General features: G+C 42.5%; 1 protein-coding gene across 5 annotated transcripts; it reads left to right on the top strand.

Moving 5' to 3' along the window:
* The first annotated feature begins 602 nt into the window (after positions 1-602).
* On the top strand, positions 603-24,711 carry LOC121893877 (rootletin-like). 5 transcript variants are annotated; one of them, XM_042406011.1, is made up of 37 exons: positions 603-898; positions 4,587-4,713; positions 4,817-4,962; positions 6,671-6,862; positions 6,946-7,026; positions 7,117-7,208; positions 7,323-7,488; positions 7,575-7,681; positions 7,796-8,023; positions 8,104-8,194; positions 8,688-8,774; positions 8,882-9,094; positions 10,258-10,457; positions 10,581-10,763; positions 11,471-11,615; positions 11,706-11,852; positions 11,982-12,212; positions 12,427-12,620; positions 12,700-12,827; positions 13,080-13,249; positions 13,338-13,517; positions 13,698-13,832; positions 13,945-14,088; positions 14,501-14,739; positions 14,833-14,992; positions 15,147-15,314; positions 15,413-15,836; positions 17,032-17,195; positions 17,304-17,424; positions 17,545-17,708; positions 18,237-18,452; positions 18,980-19,204; positions 19,290-19,439; positions 19,657-19,857; positions 20,382-20,513; positions 22,570-22,743; positions 23,764-24,711. In XM_042406011.1, the coding sequence occupies exons 3-37, from the start codon at positions 4,828-4,830 to the stop codon at positions 23,860-23,862; spliced, it is 5,886 nt and encodes a 1,961-aa protein (XP_042261945.1). In that variant the 5' UTR covers positions 603-898; positions 4,587-4,713; positions 4,817-4,827; the 3' UTR covers positions 23,863-24,711. The 5 variants fall into 5 exon arrangements, with proteins under 5 accessions (XP_042261945.1, XP_042261943.1, XP_042261946.1 ...); XM_042406009.1 differs by lacking the exon at positions 603-898 and adding an exon at positions 1,312-1,371; XM_042406012.1 differs by lacking the exon at positions 603-898 and adding an exon at positions 2,860-2,930.
* The last annotated feature ends 65 nt before the right edge of the window (positions 24,712-24,776 follow it).

The raw sequence follows: 24,776 nt of genomic DNA, 5'->3' as shown, positions 1-24,776 counted from the left end.
CCCCTAAATAATATTGATTGTCCTCTGAGGCTGTTTTCACATTCATCTGCTGAAAGGTTTAAGTTTCTCTGCTACCAAAGAGAATGATTTATGACATCACAACTAGTTTTGAGCCAATCACAGTCCAGTATGCATTTTACAGAAGTGTTGTGGGAACTTGAAGCTACCAGTGCACACATACACTGACAATAGACGATTCAGTGAAGTAGGAGACATCTTGTGTTTAGTAGTTTAATCTTTAAAACTACAAATTAGTATTTACAGTCTCTGGATTCTTCAAACAGGGACAAATGGTAGATGTAATTTTAAGAATTTTTGTGGAAAACGCAAAACAGAAACAAATGATGCTGCCAAGCGGATTATTTTATGTCTTAAAACATGTCTGGAGGAGATTATTAACCTTATCGGTTATCAGTAACCTTAGTTTAAAATATTCCCTGAGCCTCTTGCTTCACAGAAAATATTCAATATAAGAAAGAAATGACTAATTTACCAAAGATTCGTCATAAAAGTATTAAGATTTGGATTTTGAGACTTTCTGAGGCGATAGGTTTGAGTACTTTAGAATATATTTTGGGATTTTTCTCAGTTATTTGTAGGGAAAACCATATTTACTGATGGATTTCATTAGAAATGTTATGACAGAGATGAGATGCGTGTCGTCGTGTCTGCGGATCTGCGCACAGACTTCAGGCTGCTGAGTGAACTGGAAGTCCCTCCCCGGAAAAAGCGTGGAGGAGATTTCGGAACAAGGCAACACTGCCTGCAAGCAGCTGAGGATATGTTTATAACTTCAGCCGCTGTGGATGAGCTTCATGTTTGGCTATTATCTCAAAAAAAACCCGCTCAGAGGAATGGAGGGATGGCAGAGTGAAGCTCAACAAACCGAAGACTCGAGGTGAGTATAGAAAAGGGAAGTCACTGCGTACATGCGGCGAGATGTGGATGTTTAAGATGCTTTTCATATTCAGGCTGATTCAACAGCAGCGAGGTTCAGACTTAATTCATCTGCAGTTCAGTTTAGTTACATGCTGCATAGTTTAATAATCAACCCCCCCTCTTCTTCCTCCCCTCCTCCTCCTCCTCCTCTTGTCACAGACTTTTGAAAACTCGGGCGTGTCTGTTTGGATGAATATCTGTTGTCTCGGGATGTTAGTGATGAATGGAAAACACAGTAGTTCCCTTTTGTGCACCAAAACGACACGTTAAAGGCAAGAACTGGAGAGGAAGCAGTTGAGATCATTGTATGTGTTTATTGTCGCATCACTGGCTGTAAAACATAAAGGCTGTGAAAGTGAAGTTACAGTGAAAAGTCAACAAGTCTGGGTTGTAATCTGGTTCGGTTTGTCTGTGGAGATGAAGGATCAACAGGTGTGTAGTTCAACAGATACGAGGCTCACATCTCACACACTGAAATCAGTGCCTGACGTTTTTTTTATTGCACCAGTTCGGGGTGCCACAAATGTCTGGCAATTAAAACTGATAAAGTTTGATTGATTTCATGCAGGCGTGTCACTTCACACACACTAACAGCATCAAAGTCCAGTAATCATCATGAAGCAGAAACTTTATTTAGACGTTCAGATACAAAATAAATTAAGAAAAAAAACAAAAACACTTAAATGAAAACCCAAGTCAGACAGTAGCTATAAATCATTATTATCAATATGGATTTATATATTATTATTATTATTATATTTACTGACATGTTTAAGTATCTTGAAACCAGAAATGTATGGCAGTTTGTATTTAGAGTGATGGTTGTAAGTCACTTTGTGTGACTCTTTAACTTTGTGTGAGCTCTTGTACTTCTATATTTATGGGGACCGTGTGTGTGTGTGTGTGTGTGTGTGTGTGTGTGTGTGTGTGTGTGTGTGTGTTGTTAAGGCTGTGTTGGGGGTCTTGTACTGACACAATGGTCCTCTTGTTTGTAACTATGACAATCCAAACACCAAGTAGTACAGTGCAGAAATGCTCGTGTTTAAATGGTTTTGTCACAGTTTCTTATTCAGACTCTTTTACAGAAACATTATTGTTCTGAGGCTGCAGATACATCCGTGTGTTTAACAGAAAACAGACATTTAACCTCAAAAACGTTTTATAACACCAAAGAAGCACAAAGACGTGTCCAAAGATTGACAGATCATCTGTGTAGTTTTTATTATGAGTTTACTATTGTATTGAGAAGTTGAGTAAAGTATCTTATGGTATTAGGTATTAACTTAAGCTGCATTATAAATGTTGCAGTGATGCTTCAGTGGTGGATAACGAGGTCAGCTGTACCACCTTTCCTCCAATCAGACACTTGATGTCACCCTTTACCCCACAACACAATACAGCCACAACACATTTTGTTGATTTTAAAGACATTATTGCATTAAAGGTGCATTTGAGGTGTGATTCATAATATTTTCATCTCTCTTGTGTTTTGTGCTGCTGCCCACAGATTCAGACACACCAAGTAGTCTGTTTCTCTGTTGACGTTAGCTCCAACCAACCTAAACCAGTAATCTTAAAGTCCTCCTCCACTCAAAAATGTGTTTTTGTTTAATGTTGCTCCAGTTGGACATTTGAGCTTCACTGTGCAGAATGATGTATGTGCAGAGTTTGACACTAGAAGGCTGTCTTCACATTTTTCTACTGAAGGAGGAACCTTTCTCTGAGTGAAAGGTGTGTAGCTGACCTACAAGTGTGATTTGTGACATCACAACTAGTTTGGAGCCAATCGGGGACCATGGTCCAATATGCACACAATAAGTGTGATGTGGAAATTTCAAACCGCCAGTGCACAAACACTGAGAAAGGACTTTTCAGTGAAGTAGGAGACATTTAGCATCTAGCAGTCAAAATGAACAATATTTGTATATTTATAGCTTCTGGATTTTTCAAGAGGGAGACGGAGTCAATGTCATTTTAAGGATTTTAACAAGGTAATTGAACTTTTTTTTGTGGAATAACCATATTGGACACAAATTATTATTCAAACAGAGTGTTTTTTAAAAAAAAAATCTTTTAAAACATGTCTGGAGGAGATCTTTAACCTTAACTTAAATGGTCTCCATGCCAACTACAAAGGGCAGCACCACAGGAAATAACCTACTGTTTGAAAGGGAAACCACCTTTGAGGAAAGACTGTCATTGTTTTGGTTTGTCTGTGAAAATATTTACTTAAAAATCTCAAAATTGGCTGTTGATTCTCAGTGGGTTTGCCAGTATAATACTATCACACACAGGCTGGGAGTCATCTGACTCATTGGTGACATCATATTGCTGCTTGCTGTTAAATTTGTGCACATAGAGAAGACCTGCTGTCACGAATAAAAAGTAAATACAAATTGACAAATCAAAAGATAAATATCAGAATTTGATTTTAAAATGAAAAAGTTTCCCTGCAACATTTGTGTTCAAAACGCCTTCGGATATATATATTTTTCTTTGTGAAAAATAGGAGGAGGGCTGATAATGTTTTATTTTAATGTATCCATTGTGCAGCTGAATAGCAGAGGTCTGTGGAGGGTTTTAAATGCGAGCAGTGAGAGTGGGGAGGTGGAGGTGGAGGTGGAGGGGAGGGTGTGCATCTTAAAACCTGCTAATCCTGCAGTCTCTGTCTCTAATCTCTGCCTGGCTGCGTGGAGGAGGCGAGCAGGACGGTCACACTCTGCACCTCTCCGACCAATTAACTTTTCCGAGCTCCAACAGCAACTAATAAATAACTCAGCTTCGGGTTTTGATCTTCCTCTTTATTTTTTTTATCGCACTCGTTGGAAAGCAAAAGACGATCATTCATCTTGTGAGGACGTAGATTTATTTATTCGGACTTAATCCTCTTCGCTGGAGGTGTTTAAATATCTGCGATGAGCACAGCGGAAAACTCGGACACCGACTCCAACAAACTGGAGTCTGTGATACAGGTGAGCTGCGCCTTCATCCATCTCCCATCGCTTATTAATAATACGTGTAAGTGCTGGCAGGTGTGTGATGTGATACATAAAGCTGCTGACTTGTGTTGACTTGTGTTTGTGTTGGAGGATCGTATTGTGTTTTCATTACGCAGCAGTTTTGGACTTGTGTGACTGCTGTGGCCCCACTATTCCTGGTCTTGTGGCACTTTTCAATCACATCACCATACTTTGGTGTATTCATAGTTTTCATTACCTGTAGAGCTGCAACGATTAATCGATCAACAGGTTAATTGCCAACTATTAATTAATTGGCAACTATTTGGATAATCAATTCATCATTTTGAGTCATTTTTTTAAGAAGAAAAATTCAAATTCTCAGTTTCCAACTTCTCAAATGTGAATGTTTTATGGTGTCTTTAGTCTTTTATGACCGTAAACTGAATATCTTTGTGTTGTGAACTGTTGGTCGGGACGGTTATCAACATTTTTCACTATTTTCTGACTTTTATAGACTAAAAATAATGAATCGATTAATCATGAAAATAATCGTTAATTGCAGCCTGCATATGGAGTTTTACTCCATATTTGCTGTGATTTTTGTCGGGTGTAAACTGTTTGTCATCGCTGTTTTTCTCTCCAAATGTCACAAAATTTAAGTCCAAATGTTTGTGTTTTGCCCATCAGAGGTTGGAGGAGAGTGTCTTGTCTGAGGAGAAGAGGCTGACAGTCCGGGGTCCTTCACCAGATGCCCCCCCTACATGTCTACCAGCCCGAGTGCGGGAGATTGTCACAAAGAACCTAAACGATAGCCGTAAGTAGCCGGAGTCTGCTCTCAGCCATAGAACACTGTATTTAATGTATATCTTGATCCTTTTCTTTGCCTAATCACTGTCTCTGTCTGCCCTCTTTCTCAGCAGCGGGGGCCATGTCCTCGGTCATGTCCCTCCAGGAGGAGAACCGCGTGCTGCAGGGAGAGCTAGCGAGGCTGGAGGACCTGCTGGCTCACAGCAGAGCGGACCGAGACGAGCTCGCCATCAAGTACGGTGCAATTAGTGAGAGGGTAAGACAAGGCAGCAGGACAACAGCAACAACTGACATTGATGGCAAGATGGGCAGAGCTGCACTAAAACATGAAATAGGAACAGTGAGTTTAGAGGTCTTGTTAGTTTGATAAAAAAGAAAACTGAGAGAAATGTTAGATATTACTGAGAATAACACGCTGCTCAAGTATCCTGGATTCTTTACGTGATCGACCCACGTCCATCATCTTCACTCTTTGTTTAAAAAGTACGAATGTCAAGGAAACGCTTTGGCACTTTCCCTTTTTCCCATTTCAGTATTTTCTTGGTCTTTGTTTGAGATTTGCTGGTCTCCCAGGTGATGGGGCCTGGAATGAAGTGAAGTGGCATGTTGCCATGGCGTCTGTCACCCTGGGCGACTGTAAACAGGGGCTTCAGTGGAGTGGAGATGAGGTCTGGCGGTGGGTGGGCGCCACATTGGGGTTGAACATTACTGAAGGAAGCATGCAGTCTGGGTCCAACAACAAAAGGCAACTCAGATTAAAGAAAATAATCCCTTTACAGAATAATTCAATGAATTTGAACCAACAGTTGAGTTCGGTTGAGGGCTGCTATTCAGACTTGCACCATCTATGACAGATGTCCCAAATCCAACCTGTAGAAGTTTCTCTGCAACGTTTTTCATTAGAAAGTTCTTCAGATCTTGCGACTCTTTTTTTTCTTTTTTCTGATCACCAGATTTATCAGAACATTAACATAAAGCGATTGTCCCAACACTGTGATGCTCCAACTCTTTCTACTGTAGAGACCGATTGAAGCAAAGATTTTCAGAAGTAATCCTTTTTGTTTTAAGGCTCCAGGCTCTCTGACTGCTGTTTATTATACTTGAAGTCATAATCCTAATTAAACTAGTTAAATATGCATTGATCTACATGTACGAAACTGTAGTGTTAACATTCATGAACAACAGCATATTGATAAACTGAGTTGACAATCATAAGTTTCAATAGTGATGTTCTTTGACAGCATCTAGTACAAACATTTGTGCCTTTCCACACCACAGTCCATATAGTTTTCTAAGTATTATCACAATAAAGAACTCATCCTTTGTTATTAATGCCACGCTATTTGTTATAAGACTTTTTTTTCATTGGTCCTTATAAACTGGAGAGATTTGATCAGGGGCTTTATGTCCTATAATAAACATAATGTTACATGTATATTCACACATGTTTGGGTATGTGTCAGATATTAGGAAGTTACTGGAGAAACACCTTTTTAAGAAAAATATATTATCATACTGTAAATACTATGTTACTGCTTTTGTGCACTTTTGTAATTTTTTTTTTTAAACTTCATGCCGTCATTACATAGTTGACAGTAGAGAGACAACGGGAAATAGGTGGAGAGAGAGATGGAAAAAAGGTCCAGGCTACATTTAAACAATGTGGTTCATGGTTGTTGCCCCAAACCCCAAGGCCACCAGGGCGCCCAAATAAAGCATACTTATATTCATAATCTAAAACATAACTATTTGATTTAATGGAACACTGCATTAGAGCACCAATTTGCACAGAATAAATGATGAGTTACTACAAGAAAAACCAAAGTTAAGTTGCAAGTTACTCGAAAAACTCGACACTATGTAGGTCTATGATCATCTGTGAAATATCCTTGTATAACATTAAACATCACACACCACCACCCCCCCCCCCCCCCCCAAACTCTTACTTTTAATTGAACCCACAGCTGGAGCAGGCGCTACGTTTCGATGCGGGAGACGGGGACCATGATTCACTGGAGTCACGCAGCCTGGCGCAGCAGAACGTGGACTTACGCAGACGTCTGGACGAGGAGCAAGCGTCCTACAAGAGAAAACTCACTGCGTACCAGGAGGGGCAGCAGAGGCAGGCGCAGCTCGTGCAGAAGTTGCAGGCCAAGGTACGAGTATTTTATTCTGTCTTTAGCTGAGATGTAGTTATAGGCGGTAATTATAGGTAGTAATTATTTTCCTGCTACTTCAGGTACTCCAGTACAAAAAGAGGTGTGGAGATCTGGAGCAGATGGTGCAGGAGAAGTCCTCAGAGTTGGAGAAACACAGGAGTGTAAGTGGAGATTCTTGGTATCAGGATTTTTATTCATACCACTACAACGTTCCACAACTAAGACTTTAACTATCAAATCCTCCTATTTAGGGTCACAGTGACACATCCAATGGTCGCCATCAAGACGAATCAGGCAGCAACCTGGAAGATGCTTTAATCCGTCTGGAGGAAGAACAACAGAGGTAATTACACCAAAGATGTAATATGGCATGTTTACTGAACACGTCAGAATATCACGTTGTTTTTGTCTGTTCTGCTCTGTCAATATAACATGTTTTTCCTTGTTCTATTTTAAGGAGCAGCAGTTTGTCTGCAGTGAACGCCATGCTGAGAGAGCAGCTGGAGCAGGCGGGTTTGGCCAATGAGGCTCTCAGCCAGGACATTCGCAGGCTCACTGCTGATTGGACCAAAGCCAGAGAGGAACTGGAGCAAAAGGAGTCTGACTGGAGGAGAGAAGAAGAGGTGGGAGAGGGATGCGCACCAAACAGTAAAGCATTTTAAATGTGAAGTCTCAATTATTTACCACTTATTTCTGTCTTTCCTTTCAGTCTTTCCACAGTTACTTCAGCAGTGAGCACAGTCGCCTGCTGATGCTGTGGCGGCAAGTGGTCGGATTTCGGAGGCACGTGTGTGAACTGAAGAGCGCCACTGAAAGGTTCAGATAAACAATTTGTAAACTGCGTGTTGATGCTTAAACAGCTTCTGATTTCTGTTCTGTGCTAACATTTTGACACTCCTTTGATCCCTGCCAATCTCTCTCCAATCTCAGGGACTTGTCCGACATGCGTAATGAGCTGGCTCGGGCGTCCCACTCTGCTCAGGTGTCCTGTGCAGGTCTGTCCGCCACACTGCATAGCCGAGAGGGAGGAGCGGCTCTGGCCCTGGAGCGGGAGAAGGCTCTGCGGGATCAGCTGGAGCAGCAGCTGAGAGAACGAGTGGCAGAAATGATGAATCTTCAGACCAGGACGGATGCGGAGAGAAGCGAACTCAACGTCAGGTCAGTCAACACATTGATCTCTCGTATTGTTGTTGTGTATTTAACAACTTTTGTCTAAAAAAAAAGGTCTTTTTCATCAGGTTGTCGGATTCAGTGCGAGAGGGGGAGAGACTAAAGGGGCAGATTGAAGAGAAAGACAGAGAAATTGTCTTACTGACGAGGAGGCTTGAGGTGAGAGGCCTTAAAAAGAATTGCCTGAGTATCCAACACCTGATATATCTTACTCCTCTGTTCCATAAACCTCAATAGCTTTTCAAACACTATTAAAAACAATCCAATGAGCCACACTGTGTGCACTGGGTGACAGGTTCTTTCATTGCATGGACACTGTAGTTTATTTTGAGTTGATCACACATATGCTGTCCCCCTGGTCCCATAAATACTCGCTTGTGGACCATAAATGTGGCTGAAAATAGTCCCCAACAAATTAACTACTTACTGACATTTGCTAAAAACTACAGCACCAAGCTGTATAAAAAATATGTAGCTTGTTTGGAAAATGAAAGTAAAACTATAAAAGTGAACTTTTCATGGGATTTGTAAGAAAAATATAGAAGAATTCCATCTTTATCCTTCAAAGGATTTCTTAGTGGTCAGTTGAATTAATCTTCCTTCTCCAGATGACTGAGGTGTCTGTGCTTCATATTCCTGGTTTTCCCTTCAGGAGCAGAATGGCAACGATGAGACTGACATGCAGATGATGAGAACACACAATGAGACACTATTAGACACACTGCGGGACATTGCACAGGTAAACAGTAAAACATACATTTTCGCATCAGTGAACGCCACATGAGGATGGGAGGGCATCATCTGCTTCAATCTGCTTTTTTTTTTATTTATTTATTTATTTTTTAGACGGTTTCGTCAGATGGAGAGTCTTCCTCAGAGGCAGACCAGGACAACTCTGGGGCTCCGCTGCTGGCCTTAATCCGTGGCTCCTCCCCTCACCGTTCCTCCTCTCCCAGGAGGTCGTCCTCTCCCTCTCGGCTCACCTCGCTGTCTCATCTCCCGGAAGCAGCACTGTCAGCTCTACGCTCTGCAGTCACAAACAAGACGCTCCAGCTGCAGGTGACATGCTAATTTTAAAACACTCTACTCATATAGTTCACCGTTTCGGGTTCACACTGTTTCCATTTATACACACACAGTAAAAGGTTCAAGCGGATAGCAGACTTCATGTGGTCTTGTTTATAGAGATAGCACAGATTAGACCAAGACAAAGGTAGATAAATTAAAATAACATAAAATAATGTTAATTTTCCAAGAACTGTGTGTGAGATCTTTTTGTCATATTAATACTTTCACAATTCATTCTGATAAGCCTCTATTGAATATGAATTGAGCATATTTTTGAAAGAGATTGACTGTGTTTTATTCATTTCCAGCAAAGATTTAATCTTAAATCAGTTTACAGCAGTTCTTAAACCTTAAAGGATAAGTTCACAATTATTTAAATCTGTCTTAAAAGTTGAAAGTTTATCTGAAGATAATATGAGGCTTCAACGTCTGAGTTAGTCAAATCAAGTGGATATCTTCCACAGTTACAGTCTTTTTAATAAAGAATTCCCTCCTTGTGTCGCGACAGACAATGTTTTCCTGTTCAGCTGCAGTGGAGGGATAGTAACAAAAAGAGGGAATTTGGCACTAAAAATACATTAACTTCTAAATATATTGACTTGATTTGACTAATACATTTTTTCAAGGATGGAGGGCTGTGGATTTTTTTCCCATTATGAAGGGATCTCTTAATGGCCAGTATGAACAGGAGGAATGATAACAGCAAAAAAAGAAAGTGTCAAAAAATGTGCCATTGTTCATTTTGGCACCTAACTATTGTTTTAAGACAGACTTGAAAAATTATGAACCTGTCCTTTAAGGCTCCACAGCCACAGAGTGGAGCTTAAGATACATTTGGAAATGATCTATATTTTTCTTATTGACAACAAATTCCATGAGAAGAGTCCGTCTCTCAGTACTTTGTGACCTGTCTGTGGTACTGAACCTTGAGTCTGTTGGTTGCTACGAACAACATCAATCTTTAAAAACAGGTCACAAATGTATAGTTTCATGTATAGCTTCAAAAAGTAAGTAATTAGTCAGTAATTTGCTAAAAGCTAGAATGTGGATATGTATCACCAAACTTATCCTTTAAAACTCCTGATACTCTTACTGTTGCTGTTATTATATACATATGACATGTTTCGTCCTCTACTGTCTTGTTGTCTTTACAGGATATTCGAGGGCGTCTGCTCTCCTCTCAGTCCTCATTACAACAGGTACGAAAGCAGCTTGCAGAGAGCGACTCAGCTAAAAGAGACGCGGAACAGAGAAACCAAGCCCTGCAGAGAGAGAGGGACGCCGCTCAGAGAGAGAGGGAGACCACACAGAGAGAAAAGGACCGTCTGAAGCAGGAGAGAGACACGCTGGCCAGGTTTACTGACAGTTACATCACCTTTCACAATCTGCGTCCAAGCAGTCATTTACTTAATCCTTGAATCCTGTAGTGTATAACTATCTCTACTATACTTGTATGTTCTCCCTATGAACGTTGCAGTGAGAAGGCGAGCTTGGAGAAGACAGCCCAGGCTGTACAGAGCAGCAACCAGATCCTGCAGATGGACTGTGAGAAGCTGCAGTTGGCCGTGACGTCCACGCAGCGAGAGAGAGACCACGAGAGGGAGGAGAAGGAAGCCGTCATTCAGGAGAGAGACCGGGCGAAGGCAGAGACTCAGAGGATGTAAGTAGGCTAATTGATGGTGATTGGGTGAATGCGATGCAGACACTAATCCACAGAGTCTAGCCAACGCACAGTGCATATGTTCACAGGAAGCCATTTAATAGATCTTCATTAACAGCTCATGGTAGCTCACTGACCTCCTTCGCCAACACAAGCCCAAACACGATTCAAACGGTCTTTTCCACTGCCCTGACACATTTACGCCATGAAATTCAAGCCAGTTTACACACTTCCTTTAAGATTTCTGACAAAACCTGTAATTTTTGGACTTTTCAGACATCTGTCGGAGAATTTCAGACTTAGAAACTTAGAAATTGAAATGAAACAGTAAGAAATTAAATATCTGGGTATGTAGATGTCCAACAGCTTCACCGATGCATCAGGTTTCATCTGATAGCACACACTATATTTCACCCACCCGCTGCACATGTAAATAAGCTTTACACGCTACCAAACACACACACCCTGAGTCAGACTCTCTCAGAAATAGGTCAGCAACTAACGATTATTTACATCATTGATGATTATTATCTCAATTTTGTCACATATGACATAGAAAAGCAGCGAATCCTCACATTTGAGAGACTGAAACCAGAGAATATTTGGCCTTTATGCTTGAAAAATGACAGAAATTATGATTAGTTGATTATCAAAATAATCGCTGATTAATTTTCTGTCGACTGTATGTATGTTCTGTTTTTCTACAGACAGATGCAGTGGGATCAGAGTGAGAATCGGGCCTCTGCTCAGCGTGGGGAGCTGTCTGTAGTGAAGGAGACTCACCAGCAGGGGGAGGTTGAGAGGCAGCTGCTGGAGCGAGAGAAGACCCAACTGTCTGAAGCACTGGCTCGGGTAATAAAAAGTCAGAACGTGTGTAAAAATGCTGCTTTGTGTGTTCTCTTGTTGGTTGTGACCTTTATATGACCCTCATCTTCCCTCCAGACTGAGAGCAGTAACGCAGAGCTTTCTCTGCTGCTCAACAAGCTCCAGTCTGAGGATGCAGCTCTCAGAGACTCTCTGGCCAAGATGGGCAGCATGAATGAAGGCCTGGCCCAAGATAAAACTGACCTTAATACCTACATCCTCCAGGTAAGGGTGTTTCATGAGTATATCCTGAAATACCCTTATATCACTCATTTTAATGAGTATATTTAACCTCTGAAGGGTCCAAAACACATTTCTTATTCTCCGAGTCTCACTCTGAACTCTGTCTCTTAGCTGGAGGAGGAGAAGGCCCTTCTGCAGGCTCAGAAACGGGAGGCGGAGCAAGAGAAGCTGGCCATCAGAGATGAGCTGGTCCGGTTGGAGCAGGACAGGCTGGAGCTGGACTCGACCCGCATCACGCTGCACCAGTCACTGCAGGACACTGAGCTAAGCCGAGCAGGGATGGAGGCAGAGCTCCAGAGTCTCAGGGTTGAGAGACTTAAGCTGCAGGAGAGAGTCACCCAGGTGCATAACAGATTATATTACATCACCATTTAAAGGATAAGTCCAACCTAAAAACACTTAATTGGTGATGCAACTTGTTTTTATGAGCCCTTATTAGTTCCCTTATTAGTTGGTGATGTGACCTCATGTAGAGAAACTTCCTTTCCCAGTTACAGAAGATGAATTTGGCTAAAACAACAATGAATTCACTTCTATTTGGCTGTTCCATTGACAGCTTTGTGGCGAGGTGACCTCTCTGGGTTCAGAGTTAAGTCTTGCCAGAGGCGAGAGCCAGCGGAACGAAGTGGCCTTGGAGGAGGCCGGCCGTGGTCGGGCAGAACTGGCCCGAGACAAAGCAGCACTGGTGGTCCAGCTGACGGCATCTGAGAGAGAGAACACCGTGCTGTCAGAGGAGCTGGCTGCCTTCAGGTGTGTGTTGTCAGTGACACTGTGTGCAGCACATCCTCACGTGTGTCTGTGTGTTTAACGTGTGTTTGTAATCCCGCAGGTCGGAGCGTGAGTCCCTGGAAACCAGTCTGTTCGAGGTGCAGCAGCAACTGGTTCAGGTGGAGTCTCGCAGAGAGCAGCTTGAGACGGAGAACCAAAACCTTCGAGTCCGCAGCGAGACTGCAGCAGGTGAGTGGTGAGAAGAGGAGAAGAGGCTGACAGACATATGTGAGGAAAACATGAAAACAAAGAGAGAAAGATATTTTGATTAGAGGATTGGACGAATAAAGCAGAAGAGATAACCTTCTTCTTTATGAGCTAAACGGAAGATGTTTGGTACAGTATAATGGGAAAGACAGTTGGTCAGTAATATATCAGAAAAAGAAGCTAATGTTTGAGTTCTGTCTTTGCCTCTCTTGTTTTCCTGGATGGGATTTCCAGCTGAACTGAGGCGTGTTCGCTCAGACTGGGAGAATGCGTTGGCCCAGGCTGAGAGGGAGAAACAGGCTCTGACTCAGACTCTAAATTCTGCACAGCTGGAGGCCCAGCAGGCCTTACGCAAGGCCATCTCTGAACATCAAGAGGAGGTGGAGAGACTCATCTCAGAAAAGGTGAGAAGGTTTGAACATATTTTACTTTTTAGGATTGTGATAAAGAGTAAGTTTGTGACTCTTTAATCCTAATGTTTGTGCTACACAGGAAGTCCTGCGGCACAGCCTGCTGATGGAGCATGAGGGCGCTCTGAGGAAGCTGAGGCAGGAGGTGGAGGATCAGCTGCACAGAGCGCAGAGAGAAAGAGAGGAGCTGCAGGATGAACTGAGGACTCTTCAGCACGACAGAGATCAGAGTCTCCTGCAGGCTGAGACTGAGAAACAACAGGTCTGTTCTGGGTGCTGTAGCGAGGAGTTGGGTTCATCATCATTCAGCATCATTAATTGAATCCTGATATCATGATAAACAATGCAACCCACAATTTTTTATTGAAATGATAACTTACTCTGGTACATCCGCCGTAAGTTCCACCACATTGTTAAACAGATTTTTTTCTTTTCTCTCCAGGCTCTTTCTCTGAAGGAGGCAGAGAAAGCAGTCCTGTCTGACAGGGTGTCCAGCCTGCAGGCTGAGGTGTCAGCTGCAGCCCTGGAGGCCGAGCGGATGGCCAGAGAAGCAGCTCATTGCAAAGAGCAGGAGCAGGTGAAAGAAGAATCCTGACTTCCTGTCTGAATTCTGTTGTTGTTGAATGATCTTTTCTGTCTTATGTTGCATAAACGATTAATTAATCTAACTTTCTGTTTTGTTTTTCAAGATCAGAGTTGGGGCTCTGACCAGCGAGCTGCAGGAGCTTCGCTCTCAGCTGGAGGATGCAGCCTCGCTTCATGAGAGGGAACTTCATAGTCTGCGAGAGACTTGTACGGACCTTCAGTCACGCGCTGATGTTGCTCTCAAAGAGGTAGATGATCCTGCACAAGAGAGAACATGAAACTGATAGAGTACAAATCTAGAAAGCTTCCAGAGAGCACATAGTGTACCAACCACCAAAGATGCACAATCCTTTGAATTTGTTATTTTAATATTGTGCAGAATTTTTGTCTGCATCTGCACATTATGAGAAAATAATGCAAACGTAAAAACAGTACCTGGCTGCATGATTAATCAAATAAAATTTCTTGATCGGCACCAAAAAATGATCAATTGTTTCTTGACTAATGGCCTAAATTTCCACCAAACTTAGTTGAAAAATGTTAAAAAAATGTTTGAGATAAGCTGCTATCACCTCCTGGGTGGATGTAATTAAATAATTCACCCATTTTCTGTTACATTACATTACACCTTTTAACACACATGACACTTTCGCCCTCCAGCTGGACCAATACAGAGCTTCTCTCTCAGCTAACGAGGAGAGTCGGGATCATCTGAGGCGGGACATGCTGGAGGTGGAGCGTCGTCTCAACCAAACTCAGGACATGGCAGAAAAACACAGGAGAGAAGGGACAGAGCTGCGTCGCAGCCTCGGGGACGTCACCAAGGAGAGAGACACTCTCAGCCAGTCAAACACCCAACTAAGGGAAACTCTGCGAATTGCAGAAACAGAGAGAATCAGGTAAAAACTTGAAAGAAATAAGAGAGATGCAGGTATGTTCAGAGTAAAATAGTTAAAAATAGTTACTGAGTTTGTGTTTGTTGGGTTTGTCAGTGTGAAACGACAGTGTGAGGAGAAGGAGCAGAGGCTGGCTGTGCTGGAGGAGAATTTCTCATCTACTCAGAAAGAGGTGACGGAGCTGCGTAGCTGCCTGAGGGAGGTTGAGAGGTCACGTCTTGAGGCTCGGCGAGAACTCCAGGAGCTCCGTAGACAGGTCATACATCTAGTCACCTCTCCTTCACACCTGTAAAACATTAAAACAGAAGCTTAGGATCTACTGGCACTCTATAGGCACTTTAAAATTAAAAATCCCAAACTTTGGTTTTCAGTCTAGACTAGACTCTGATCTGTGCTTTTTTTCTCTCCAGCTGAAAGTTCTGGATGGAGAAAAGGAGCAGAAAGAGAGGGAGGTGGCAGAGCTGCAGACTCGCCTGTCACTGGAGGAGCAAAGGGAAGAGGAGAAAGGGAAAGAGGCTTTCACCCTCAAACAGAAGTTAACTGAAGCTGAAACTGCTCGAGATTCCCTCAAGAAGGAGGTGAGGATTGAGGACAGTGAAGAGAGATTTCCAGGTTCTTCTCTTAGTTTTGGGCTTGATGGTTTCATGATTTTTCTTCCATTTATTTTTCAATGTAGCTTTCCCTGATTCAAAAGCGCCTGGTGGAGTCGGAGGGGAGCTGGAGGGGCTGCGAGAGAGAACTGACCGCTCAGCTGCAGGAGGCGCGAGGCTGTGAGAAGAAGCTGCAGGATGAAGCCAAGAATCTGGCCCTGCGCGCCCAGGCAGCCCAGGACGCCTCTGCTCTGTCCAGCCTGCAGCTGAGCGAGGCTCAAGGCCGCCTAGCTGCCACAGAGGCAGAGCTGTCCCGGGCTGAGGTTGGGAGGAGAGAGCTGGAGTATCGTCTGAGCAGCCTCCAGTCGGTACTGACACGTACACTGGGCATCGGAGCAGGGGGCAGAGGATCCAGGGGGAGGAGCCCGGGGGGGAGCTCCACATCAGCCGGCACCATGTCACGCCACCCCAGCATCTCACCTCTACGCTCCTCACTGTCACCTCCTAAAGGTAATAATTAAATGTGCAGGGATACTTCTACATTTATCACTCAGAGCTTCTTTTTTTTTACTGTTTTAATGTTATTTGGATCCACAGCTGATTTATCTTTTGGGGAACATGAATGCCTGTACAAAAGTTCACATCAATCCATCAAATAGTTGTTGAGATATTTCAGTTTGGAACAAAGTGGTGGACCAATCAACCAACACTGTCATAGCTAGAGCAGCAAAAGGAAGAATAGATTTATAGCAACTACAATAATATTTACATTATTGGCATCTACCACAAGAAACATTTAAAATATAGGTATTATATACATGATATATACACATTAACAACAGAAATGTATTGAGACACAAATAACATAGTACATAATGTAACATAATAAAACATAACAACATAGTAAATGGATGTATAGGCTGCAATAAATCACAGTGAATAAGGTTTCTACAGACAGCAGCTACAGTTAAATAAATATACAGTTATGCAATCACATCAAAAATATATATGACAGACAAAACATTAAAGGACCAGTGTGTAGGATTTAGTGACATCCAGTGGTGAGGTTGCAGATTGCAACCAAGTGAATACTCCTCCCCTCATCCTCCCCTTCCAAGCATGTAGAAGAATCTACGGTGGCCACGAAACTTGCGAAAAACATGTGAAAGGCCCTCTCTAGAGCCAGTGTTTGGTTTGTCCATTCTGGGTTGCTGTAGAAACATTATGGGGAACATGGTGGCGTCCGTTATAAGAGGACCTGCTCACTATGTAGATATAAAGGGCTCATTCTAAGGTAACAAAAACATGATCCTTGTTTTCAGGTGATTATATACTAATTAAAACATACTTATGAATATTATATTCCATTTCTGCCAATAGATACCCCTAAATCTTACACACTTGTCCTTTTAAAGAGAGTAATTGACCAGTAAAACAAACCATAAAAAATCTCATTTGTACTGCAAAAATGGTAAAAAAGTTAAAGAATATTTAAACTATTTATTTGGTGGACTTGTCTCCAAGAATAACCTTTAGTTGCTTCTTAAAATGTGTAAAGTGTAGTATACTATTCCAGCGAGATACTGTATGGTTATGTTACATTTGTCTTTGGTTGGCGTTGCGTAATGTGAGCCCTCCTGCTTGAACATAAAAAAACATTTGATTATACACGTTGCTTGCAGCTCTTTTTATTTAATATTTACAGAATTTCGAGTAAGCACCCCTGACAACACTTTAGGCTCAGGAGCTGTGTCTCCTGAGAGAGGGGATACTCCACTGCCTCTCCCTCAGCCAGAGCTGGACCCTGAGACCCTACGAAGTGGTCTGAGAGACTTCCTCCAGGAGCTGCGTGAGGCACAGAAAGAGCGGGTAATAGAGCTGCACGGCATGAAAAAAGCACACAATAAATGTTGTCATAATTTAAGGATATGTTTGTGTTTGCATGGTTCAAGTCTTTGGTTATTGCTGATTTTCAAGGATGATGCCCGATGCCAGCTGGGGGCCCTGCAGCGGGAGGTGGAGGAGCTGAAGGGGGAGCGAGACTTGGCTCAGAGTCGTCTCTCTCAGCTACAAAACACCTTACAGGAATACCAAGAAGGCAAAACATTTTTTTGTTTGAAAGTGAACCAAAAGGCAAAAACAAGCACAAGCATTTCTTGTCAAACTGTGTTTTCACTGTAGGAGATCTTGAATGCGTGTTTAATGTGTGTGATTGTAGCGAAGTGCGGGCTGGACGAGCGTCTGACGGCCACTCAGATTCTGCTGCAGCAGCAGGAGGAGTTAGTGAGGAGAGGAGACAGAGAGAGGAGAGCTCTCACCGACAGGGTGAAGGATTTGGAGCGAGCGCTGCAGGCCTCTGAGACGGATAAGAAACACACGCAGGTACACACACACACACACACACATTTGTGTACTTTGTGTACATGAACACCGTGTGTTTGTATTGTCACTTGCTCAGCAGTGAGCACTGATCTGCCATGATCACCATATGGCTGTACTCAACGGTAGAGGCAATATCTAGAGGCAAAAACTATCAGGGAATGTAATAACAGCAGACGCAGCGCACACACAGTGTTACGCCGCTTGTGGTGTCACATGTCAGCTCTCCTTATGTCTGTTTTTCATGCCAGCACCTTTCAACATAATTCACCTTATGGGCAACAGGAGGAGCAGGGACACAAAGTGAAAGTGAGGCTCTCAGTGGGATTTTGTTTGGGGGAGGGGGAGGGGGGGGGGGGGTGCTACTGAGCTGTGGAGCATCTGTGTGTGCTTTGTGTCTGTCTGGTCTCTTAGAAACCGTGTTTTGGACTAGTCTAAAACTCAAATCTCCATTTCACAACAAAGAAATCTACACCCTAAATGTCCGCCAACTGGTCTTTCATTATGTCTGTGCTCTCTCCATCTCCGCAGGAGCAGTTAAATAAGCAACGTGCGGCTGAAATGCGTCTGGAGGCAGAGAGGAGGCGTCTGCGGGAGGCGCTGGAGGCAGCTGAGGCCCGGGCCACCAGAGTGGAGTTGGGGAGGCGCAGTGTGGAGGGGGAGCTGCAGAGACTCAAACTGAGTCTGGGAGACCGCGAGGCTGAGAGCCAGGCCTCCCATGAACGCCATGACACTCTACTCAAACAGGTACAGCATGGTGGTTTTCATATCTCTGAGTGCTGAATGGGATTATTTTGGCCTTAAATGCACAGATATGGGCCCTCTTTAATTTGGCAATGCTTTATTTTATGGGAAGTTACTCTAATTTTAGGGAAAATAGAAATATTGTTTAATTGGTACACTTCCAATGAATTAATTCAAATTAATTGTGAGTGTAATCTTTTAGTCAGTGCACAGCAGATCAGCTGAATATGCAACAATGTGAAATTTGTCTACAGGCAAGAATGCAGAATAAAGTTTCCAATAATGAATTAATAATGAGTGAATTTTAACTCTATTCTCTCTACTCTACTCCAAACTATTTTCTCTTAAATTAGTACCAAATTTGTTAGTCTTTTGCTGAAAACCTTTTAGAAAATATTTAAGAACATTACAGATCCATAAAATAAAGGGTTGTCTTTAAATCTTACATGACAATAATTTCCCTGATTTGACAAGGAGGCTCTTTGCCGGTTTGCTCACTGACAAGTTCATTTGATGTCCACAAATTGCAGGTAGCAGAGGGAGAAGTCCGTGTGTCGTTGCTTCAGAGAGACGTGGAGAGGCTGAGCCAGGCTCTGCTCAAAGCGCAGGAAGGCGAATCTTTGCTGAAAGAGAGAGTCACTTCCCTCAACCAGAGCCTCCAGGAGGTGGCGGCTGCTCACAGCAGCACAGAGACTCGCCTGGTTGCTCTGCAGAAGTCGCTGAGTGTGGCTGAACAGGACAAAAGGCATCTACAGGTGAGTGAGACAAAGACAAAAACAGGCAGTGGACAATGTAGACAAAAGCTGAATGGTGTTGTGATTATTATTATGTGTCGATCAGGAAAGGATCGATGAATCCCGTGTATCATTAGCTGAATGGAAGAGAAACATGGCCACCCTCACTGAGCGTGTGCAAAGCCTGCAGAGTGAGCTGAACCAGAGCGAGCTGAGACGAGAGGCGCTTGAGGCCGAGCTCACCAACACTCAAGAGGTAACAGAGATATAAATGACTACAATTCAATTTTCAGGGCTGCTGATGTGAAGCTGTATCAGTGCCTCACTCAAGGCAGAAAACTGAAAAAAAAATGAAATTCCACACAAGGTATCAATAAAGTATAAAACAAAACAGTAACACGCTCAATGTGGCTGCTTTGGCTGGTCATGTCTTTGTGTGAGTGTGTGTGTGATCTCTGTTTTCCCTCTGTTAGGCTCTGCGTCAGCGTTCAGCCAGTCTCGTGGAGGCTCAGCGCAGCGCCCAGGCGGCTCAGACAGAGCGGGCCACTGTAGAGGAGCGGCTGCGTGGGCTGCAGAGAGCGGTCGCCATGCTCGAGACGGAGAAAAAAGATGCTGAGAGACAGGCTGTGAGGCTGGAGAAAGACAAAAACGCACTGAGGAATACACTGGATAAGGTCAGCGCTGTATCTTGTCCATAAATGTGCAGCTTGTTTCCTTCGGTCACTTCTGAACAAAGAGCCTTTTGTGAGTGAAAAAAGTCAGAAGTTCATGGACACATGTAAGGTTTAGTCAGTGGTGTGTAGAGCAAAAACACTGGTAAACCACAGGAGGTACAAAATTTTCATAACTTTCTTAAAACCTTATAAAGTTGATCTGGAAATCTTGTTATTAAACAGCAGCAGACACAAAGGCTTCTGGTTTCAAGTCCAATATTCTCTCCTTCTGGCTTTGTTTTTGTCACTAACTCCTGAGGGAAATATGTGGCTCTTTAGCAGCTAAATCCTCCATTATGTTCACCAGCTGGTCGCTAACTGTGTCTGTCTGCCATTTGGTGCTCGACAGGTAGTGCACAGCGGGTTCACAATCACAACCACCTACCTATGAATTGGAAGTTTTTTACCTGATGTAAAACTGTGTCCATTTTTGCAAGGGATCTCATGATTTCTACTGGTTATATGTTCATAAATACTGTCATTAGGTTGAACGTCAGAAGCTGAAGACTGAAGAAGGCAGCATGCGTCTGTCTGCAGAGAGAAGCCGCTTGGATCGCTCTCTGAACACCGCTGAACAGGAGCTGCAGGAGGCACAGCAACAGATACTAATGCTGCAGGTGATCCACTGATCCACGTGACACTTACAGATTCATCATAAATCATACTGGCCTTCACTACTTTTACTGTGTGTAATAAAAGCAAAAACTCCTCAGAAGTTACACCAAAGTGTTGCTGATCAGCAGACTGACTCTTGGTGACACGACTTCCCACAGAATTTGTTTTCTTAGCTGCTTCACACCTCAGCTTGTGGTCAGGAGGACAACCTCAATTAGCCCATAGTTTGGGCTTTATATGTTTTTGTTTTGTATAAATTATTTCACTTACTATTAAACCACACACCCTCCAGTGAACAGACATTTACATTGTGTCTTTACTGACTTGAGAAATGAGGGTTTTGTGGTTTCAAGAGAAAAAAAAACATTCTCTCTCATCAGTGTGAGCGCAGGAGGCTTGCTTGTGCCTTGGGAGGTTTGAAAATAGCTCAGAAATCAGTCGGACAAAACATTATTAGTGTATGTATTAATTTTGCAATTTAACCCTCCCTAAAGTTTTCCGTAGATTACACCGAAAGTTTGGAGCGTCCGCTAAGTGTGAAGTGAGGTCAGTGTAACCGATGTCTCCAGCTGTGGATACATCTGCTTCCTGTAAGGCATCAAAAATTAGCTGGAAAAATCCTTTTTTATTTTCTCTTCACAACTCATTCTTGTCACTGCTTCACTCCAGAGGACTCTTACTGTAACATGAGATTCTTATTGTTACATGAATGACGCCAAAAAACAAAGCAGACCAAAGCATTTAGTGTTTCTGGGTAGGCGTCATTTTTCTGTCATGATCCAAAACAAACATCATAACTTTTGTTTTTTTAAAACCAGACATGATATAAACAAGCAAATAAAGAAGTTACACTGGGTTTTTGAAGAATTTAGAAAGAGTCATTAAAGTTGTTTATCTCAGACCACTGTTCATTTCTCCTCATTTAGTCAAAAATCTTTCCAGGCTGCAGAACTGTTTATCAACTAGAGCAGTGATCCACAACTGCGTTTGCTACCGGGCTGCGAGGAACGCTGCTGTAACTATATAACTTTATAGGCTATTGTTGTAATAAACTTCAATTTTGTACGCTTTGTCTGTGCTGCATCTTTCCTCGTTACTTTATGCCACGCAAAAAAAATACAGATTTTAAACAAAAGTATGTGAAGAAACCAGTCTGTGGTGCAAAAAAAAGTTGAAAGTAAGTAAAAAAATAGTTTGAGAATGAACACTTGGTGTCATTTACCTAGAAACAAATCAACATGTTGAAACTCTCTCTGCATGGGGCCATCAACCATTTGTCAGAGGACAAATAAAAACCTCCAGACTAATAAAAATCCCAGCTGTTAATTGTCTCAGAAATGTGAGCGACAGATTTGTGATGTTTGTTTCCTCATCTGTTAATGCTTTGACACAACACCCACAGTAATTACAAAGTGTAAGTGTGGAATGTAATATAGACACTAACTGTATTCATTTATTCGGACTTTTCCTTTTTAAAATACTTTTTTATTTGATTTTCTGATCTGGAAACAACAAAGTGTGACTGTAGTATAAAACTCAGACATATAGTTAATTTGTTCGGTATCACGTTTCACGTAGATGATCCGCTTTTCCCATTTTCTGCCACAATATTTCTTTTAATTCTCAAAAGACAGATCAACTTTTTCTGTGAATACATTTCCTGAACAATATCTGGAGGATCAGCTTTACACTGAATTCTTGTTTTCTTCTTTTGAGCGCTAAAAGCCAGATTTGTCTTCATCTATATTCCCCTAATGTCTTTTATAGTTGCATTTACATCATCCCAGAAAGGCTTTAATTTACTGCATCTCTAGAAAACATGAGTATGGTTTTCCACTAGGTCACCACAGAGCCTCCAAGAGCCTCGCTGGGTGGTTCGCTGTCTGCTTTTGATCGGTGGTGTTACTAAGAGCCGAGTTAGATTCTTCCAGCTAAACTCTCATCATCGTTTAGACTTTTTCTATATGAGCAGACCGAGTGTTCCTCTCATTCACATCTTGGTCTCTTCCATCTGTGTGTGTGTGTGTGTGTGTGTGTGTGTGTGTGTTTCACGAGTAGACTCAGCTGGCTGAGATGGAGCAGTCACACAGTCTGTGTGAGAGTATGGTGAGGCAGCGAGACGAGGCCCAGCGGGAGGCGGAGAGACTGAGGAGCAGCTTTAGGGACATAGAGCGAACTCTGGGCACCAGAGAGCGAGCTCATCGGCACAGAGTCAAAGGCCTGGAGGAGCAGGTAGAGACATTGGAGACATTGTGTTGTAATAGGCTACAGGTTATAAAAGTCTTTCTCGGGTTAAACCTTTCATGGTTTTCATTGCCTGCTACAAACTAGAATACATAATACTATTTGGAAACACCAGTATTAAAGGTAGAGGGTAGAGTCACCTGATACATTTTGAGGAGAATACTTAATGTATTTAACACATATGAAGCTAACTTCATGAGGCAGATGGCCTCCACTGCTTTATATACTGGATGGTAGGTTCCAGGATATAAAGATAGATGGTACTTACAACACAGGACTGAATCATAGAGATGTCTGCAACATTTTGAATGAAAATCAGGGAATGGAAGAATTAAAGTGTGGTTTCATAGTTTCTCTCAAGAGACAAAGACTTGTTCTCACCTCCCTCTGAACAACATTAGTAGGTTTTGTTCAACGATGCACTGGTTAAGCCCTTTCATTATTTTTGCTTTAGCCCATATTAAACAGAATGAAAAATGAACTATGTGAGGCTCCGATGATCCTCTACTCAACACCTACAGTGTTATCCTACGTTTAATACACCAAGAAAAAAAAGAGTCTCTTCTTTTATGATTGATGTTACTTTGTTTTTTTTTTACTACATCACAACTGTGTCAGTCTGAGTTTATGCAGATGCCAGAAAAGCCAAAATAAGACCACTGAGATCTTTACGTGTCACTGAACTTATTCAAAGTTTTGTTAACAAAGTGTTTACATGTGCACAGCCAGAACCAGGCTGAGGATGAGCCAGCTGTCTGGTCTGCTCATCCGTAAACTCTTTGCAGGTGCTGGGTGACAATAATCAGCACAAAAAGATGTACAAACACCTGCACGATGCTGTATTGTCTCCAGTTCTGGTATTCTAAATGAAATGACAGTGTTTCAACCACAAACCTGGCCCTCGTTACTCTGTTATTTGTGGCCAGCTGAGGGAGAGCCTTGTGGCATCAACCTGTAATCTTGTGATTTGTACTACAGATTGAATGTTTATTGCTGTCCTTACTGCAGGTGTCCACCCTGAAGGAGCAGCTGCAGCAGGAGATGAAACGGCGGCAGCCTTCACTTCCATCCTCCTTACTGTCGGCAGGAAACAGAGATGCAGCTTAAAGCACCAGCGCGTCACCGTCTAACCCAGGGAAAATCCACTCACCATGAATGTCTGAAAGCAATATTTACCTACAGAAACATTCCTAAAAGTGTTCATACTGTAACTTTAGTGTTTAAAATATGATTAGTTTTACTTCTGACACTGAAATGAACACTACCGTCATTCCAATGGCATTTTGTTGGTATTTTGTACAGTGAAGAACACACTCAGCACGTGAGCACAGGCCAGTGATTTAGCAGCAGCAGCTGTGCTCTAAACGCCAGCAGGCTGCTGATTACTGGCAGCCATCTGTACTTGATCCGTGCTCAACATCTTCCCAAACTTCCTGCTCTTATTCAAGAAGAAGCCCAAAATCACCGCAGGATTCTCCTCCAGACAGAATCTTGATGTAGCGCAGGAACGAAAATCACGCCACTGCCAGGTTCGCAGTTTGGCCTCGATCCTCTGCATTAATAGTCGAGGACACAAGAGAGAGAGGAGGGACAGTCTTCACCGTGTGTGTGAGTGCCAGGCAAGCAACGATTTGACTGTAATGAAGGAGCTGCACTGTATTTTCTCTCAGAAACAGGCGCAGATTTTACTGATTATGTGAGTCGGATGAAATATAGACACTGTTTTATAACTGAAAAAGGGATCATAAGCAGCGAAGTGCTGCTGTATGATGATAAACCAACAGTGTGTGTTTTTTATTAGTTATTATGATTAGTTTTATTAGGTATAAGACTTTTTACTTACCGTATAAAGGCTGACAAACTGACATATCAGCTTCAATGATTAATAACTTGTATGGACATTACACATGGATCCCACATGTTTGCAGGAGAATAAACACACTTGTGTGCACCGTATTCATGTCTATCATAAATACCTTTCAGCACAGTGAGCCACGGCCTCAGATTACGTTACAGCGATG

This window comes from Thunnus maccoyii, chromosome 3 (assembly GCF_910596095.1).
Source record: "Thunnus maccoyii chromosome 3, fThuMac1.1, whole genome shotgun sequence".
Lineage (NCBI taxonomy): Eukaryota > Metazoa > Chordata > Actinopteri > Scombriformes > Scombridae > Thunnus > Thunnus maccoyii.
This window is presented reverse-complemented; position numbering and strand designations above follow the sequence as displayed.

Bases quoted from the DNA above. Each gene is read 5' to 3' on its own strand.
- LOC121893877 (XM_042406007.1), top strand. From the start codon at position 3,855: ATGAGCACAGCGGAAAACTCGGACACCGACTCCAACAAACTGGAGTCT. The intron at 3,912-4,586 runs GTGAGCTGCGCC...TTTGCCCATCAG, and splicing joins AACTGGAGTCTGTGATACAG to AGGTTGGAGGAGAGTGTCTT. The intron at 7,682-7,795 runs GTTCAGATAAAC...CTCCAATCTCAG, and splicing joins CTGAAGAGCGCCACTGAAAG to GGACTTGTCCGACATGCGTA.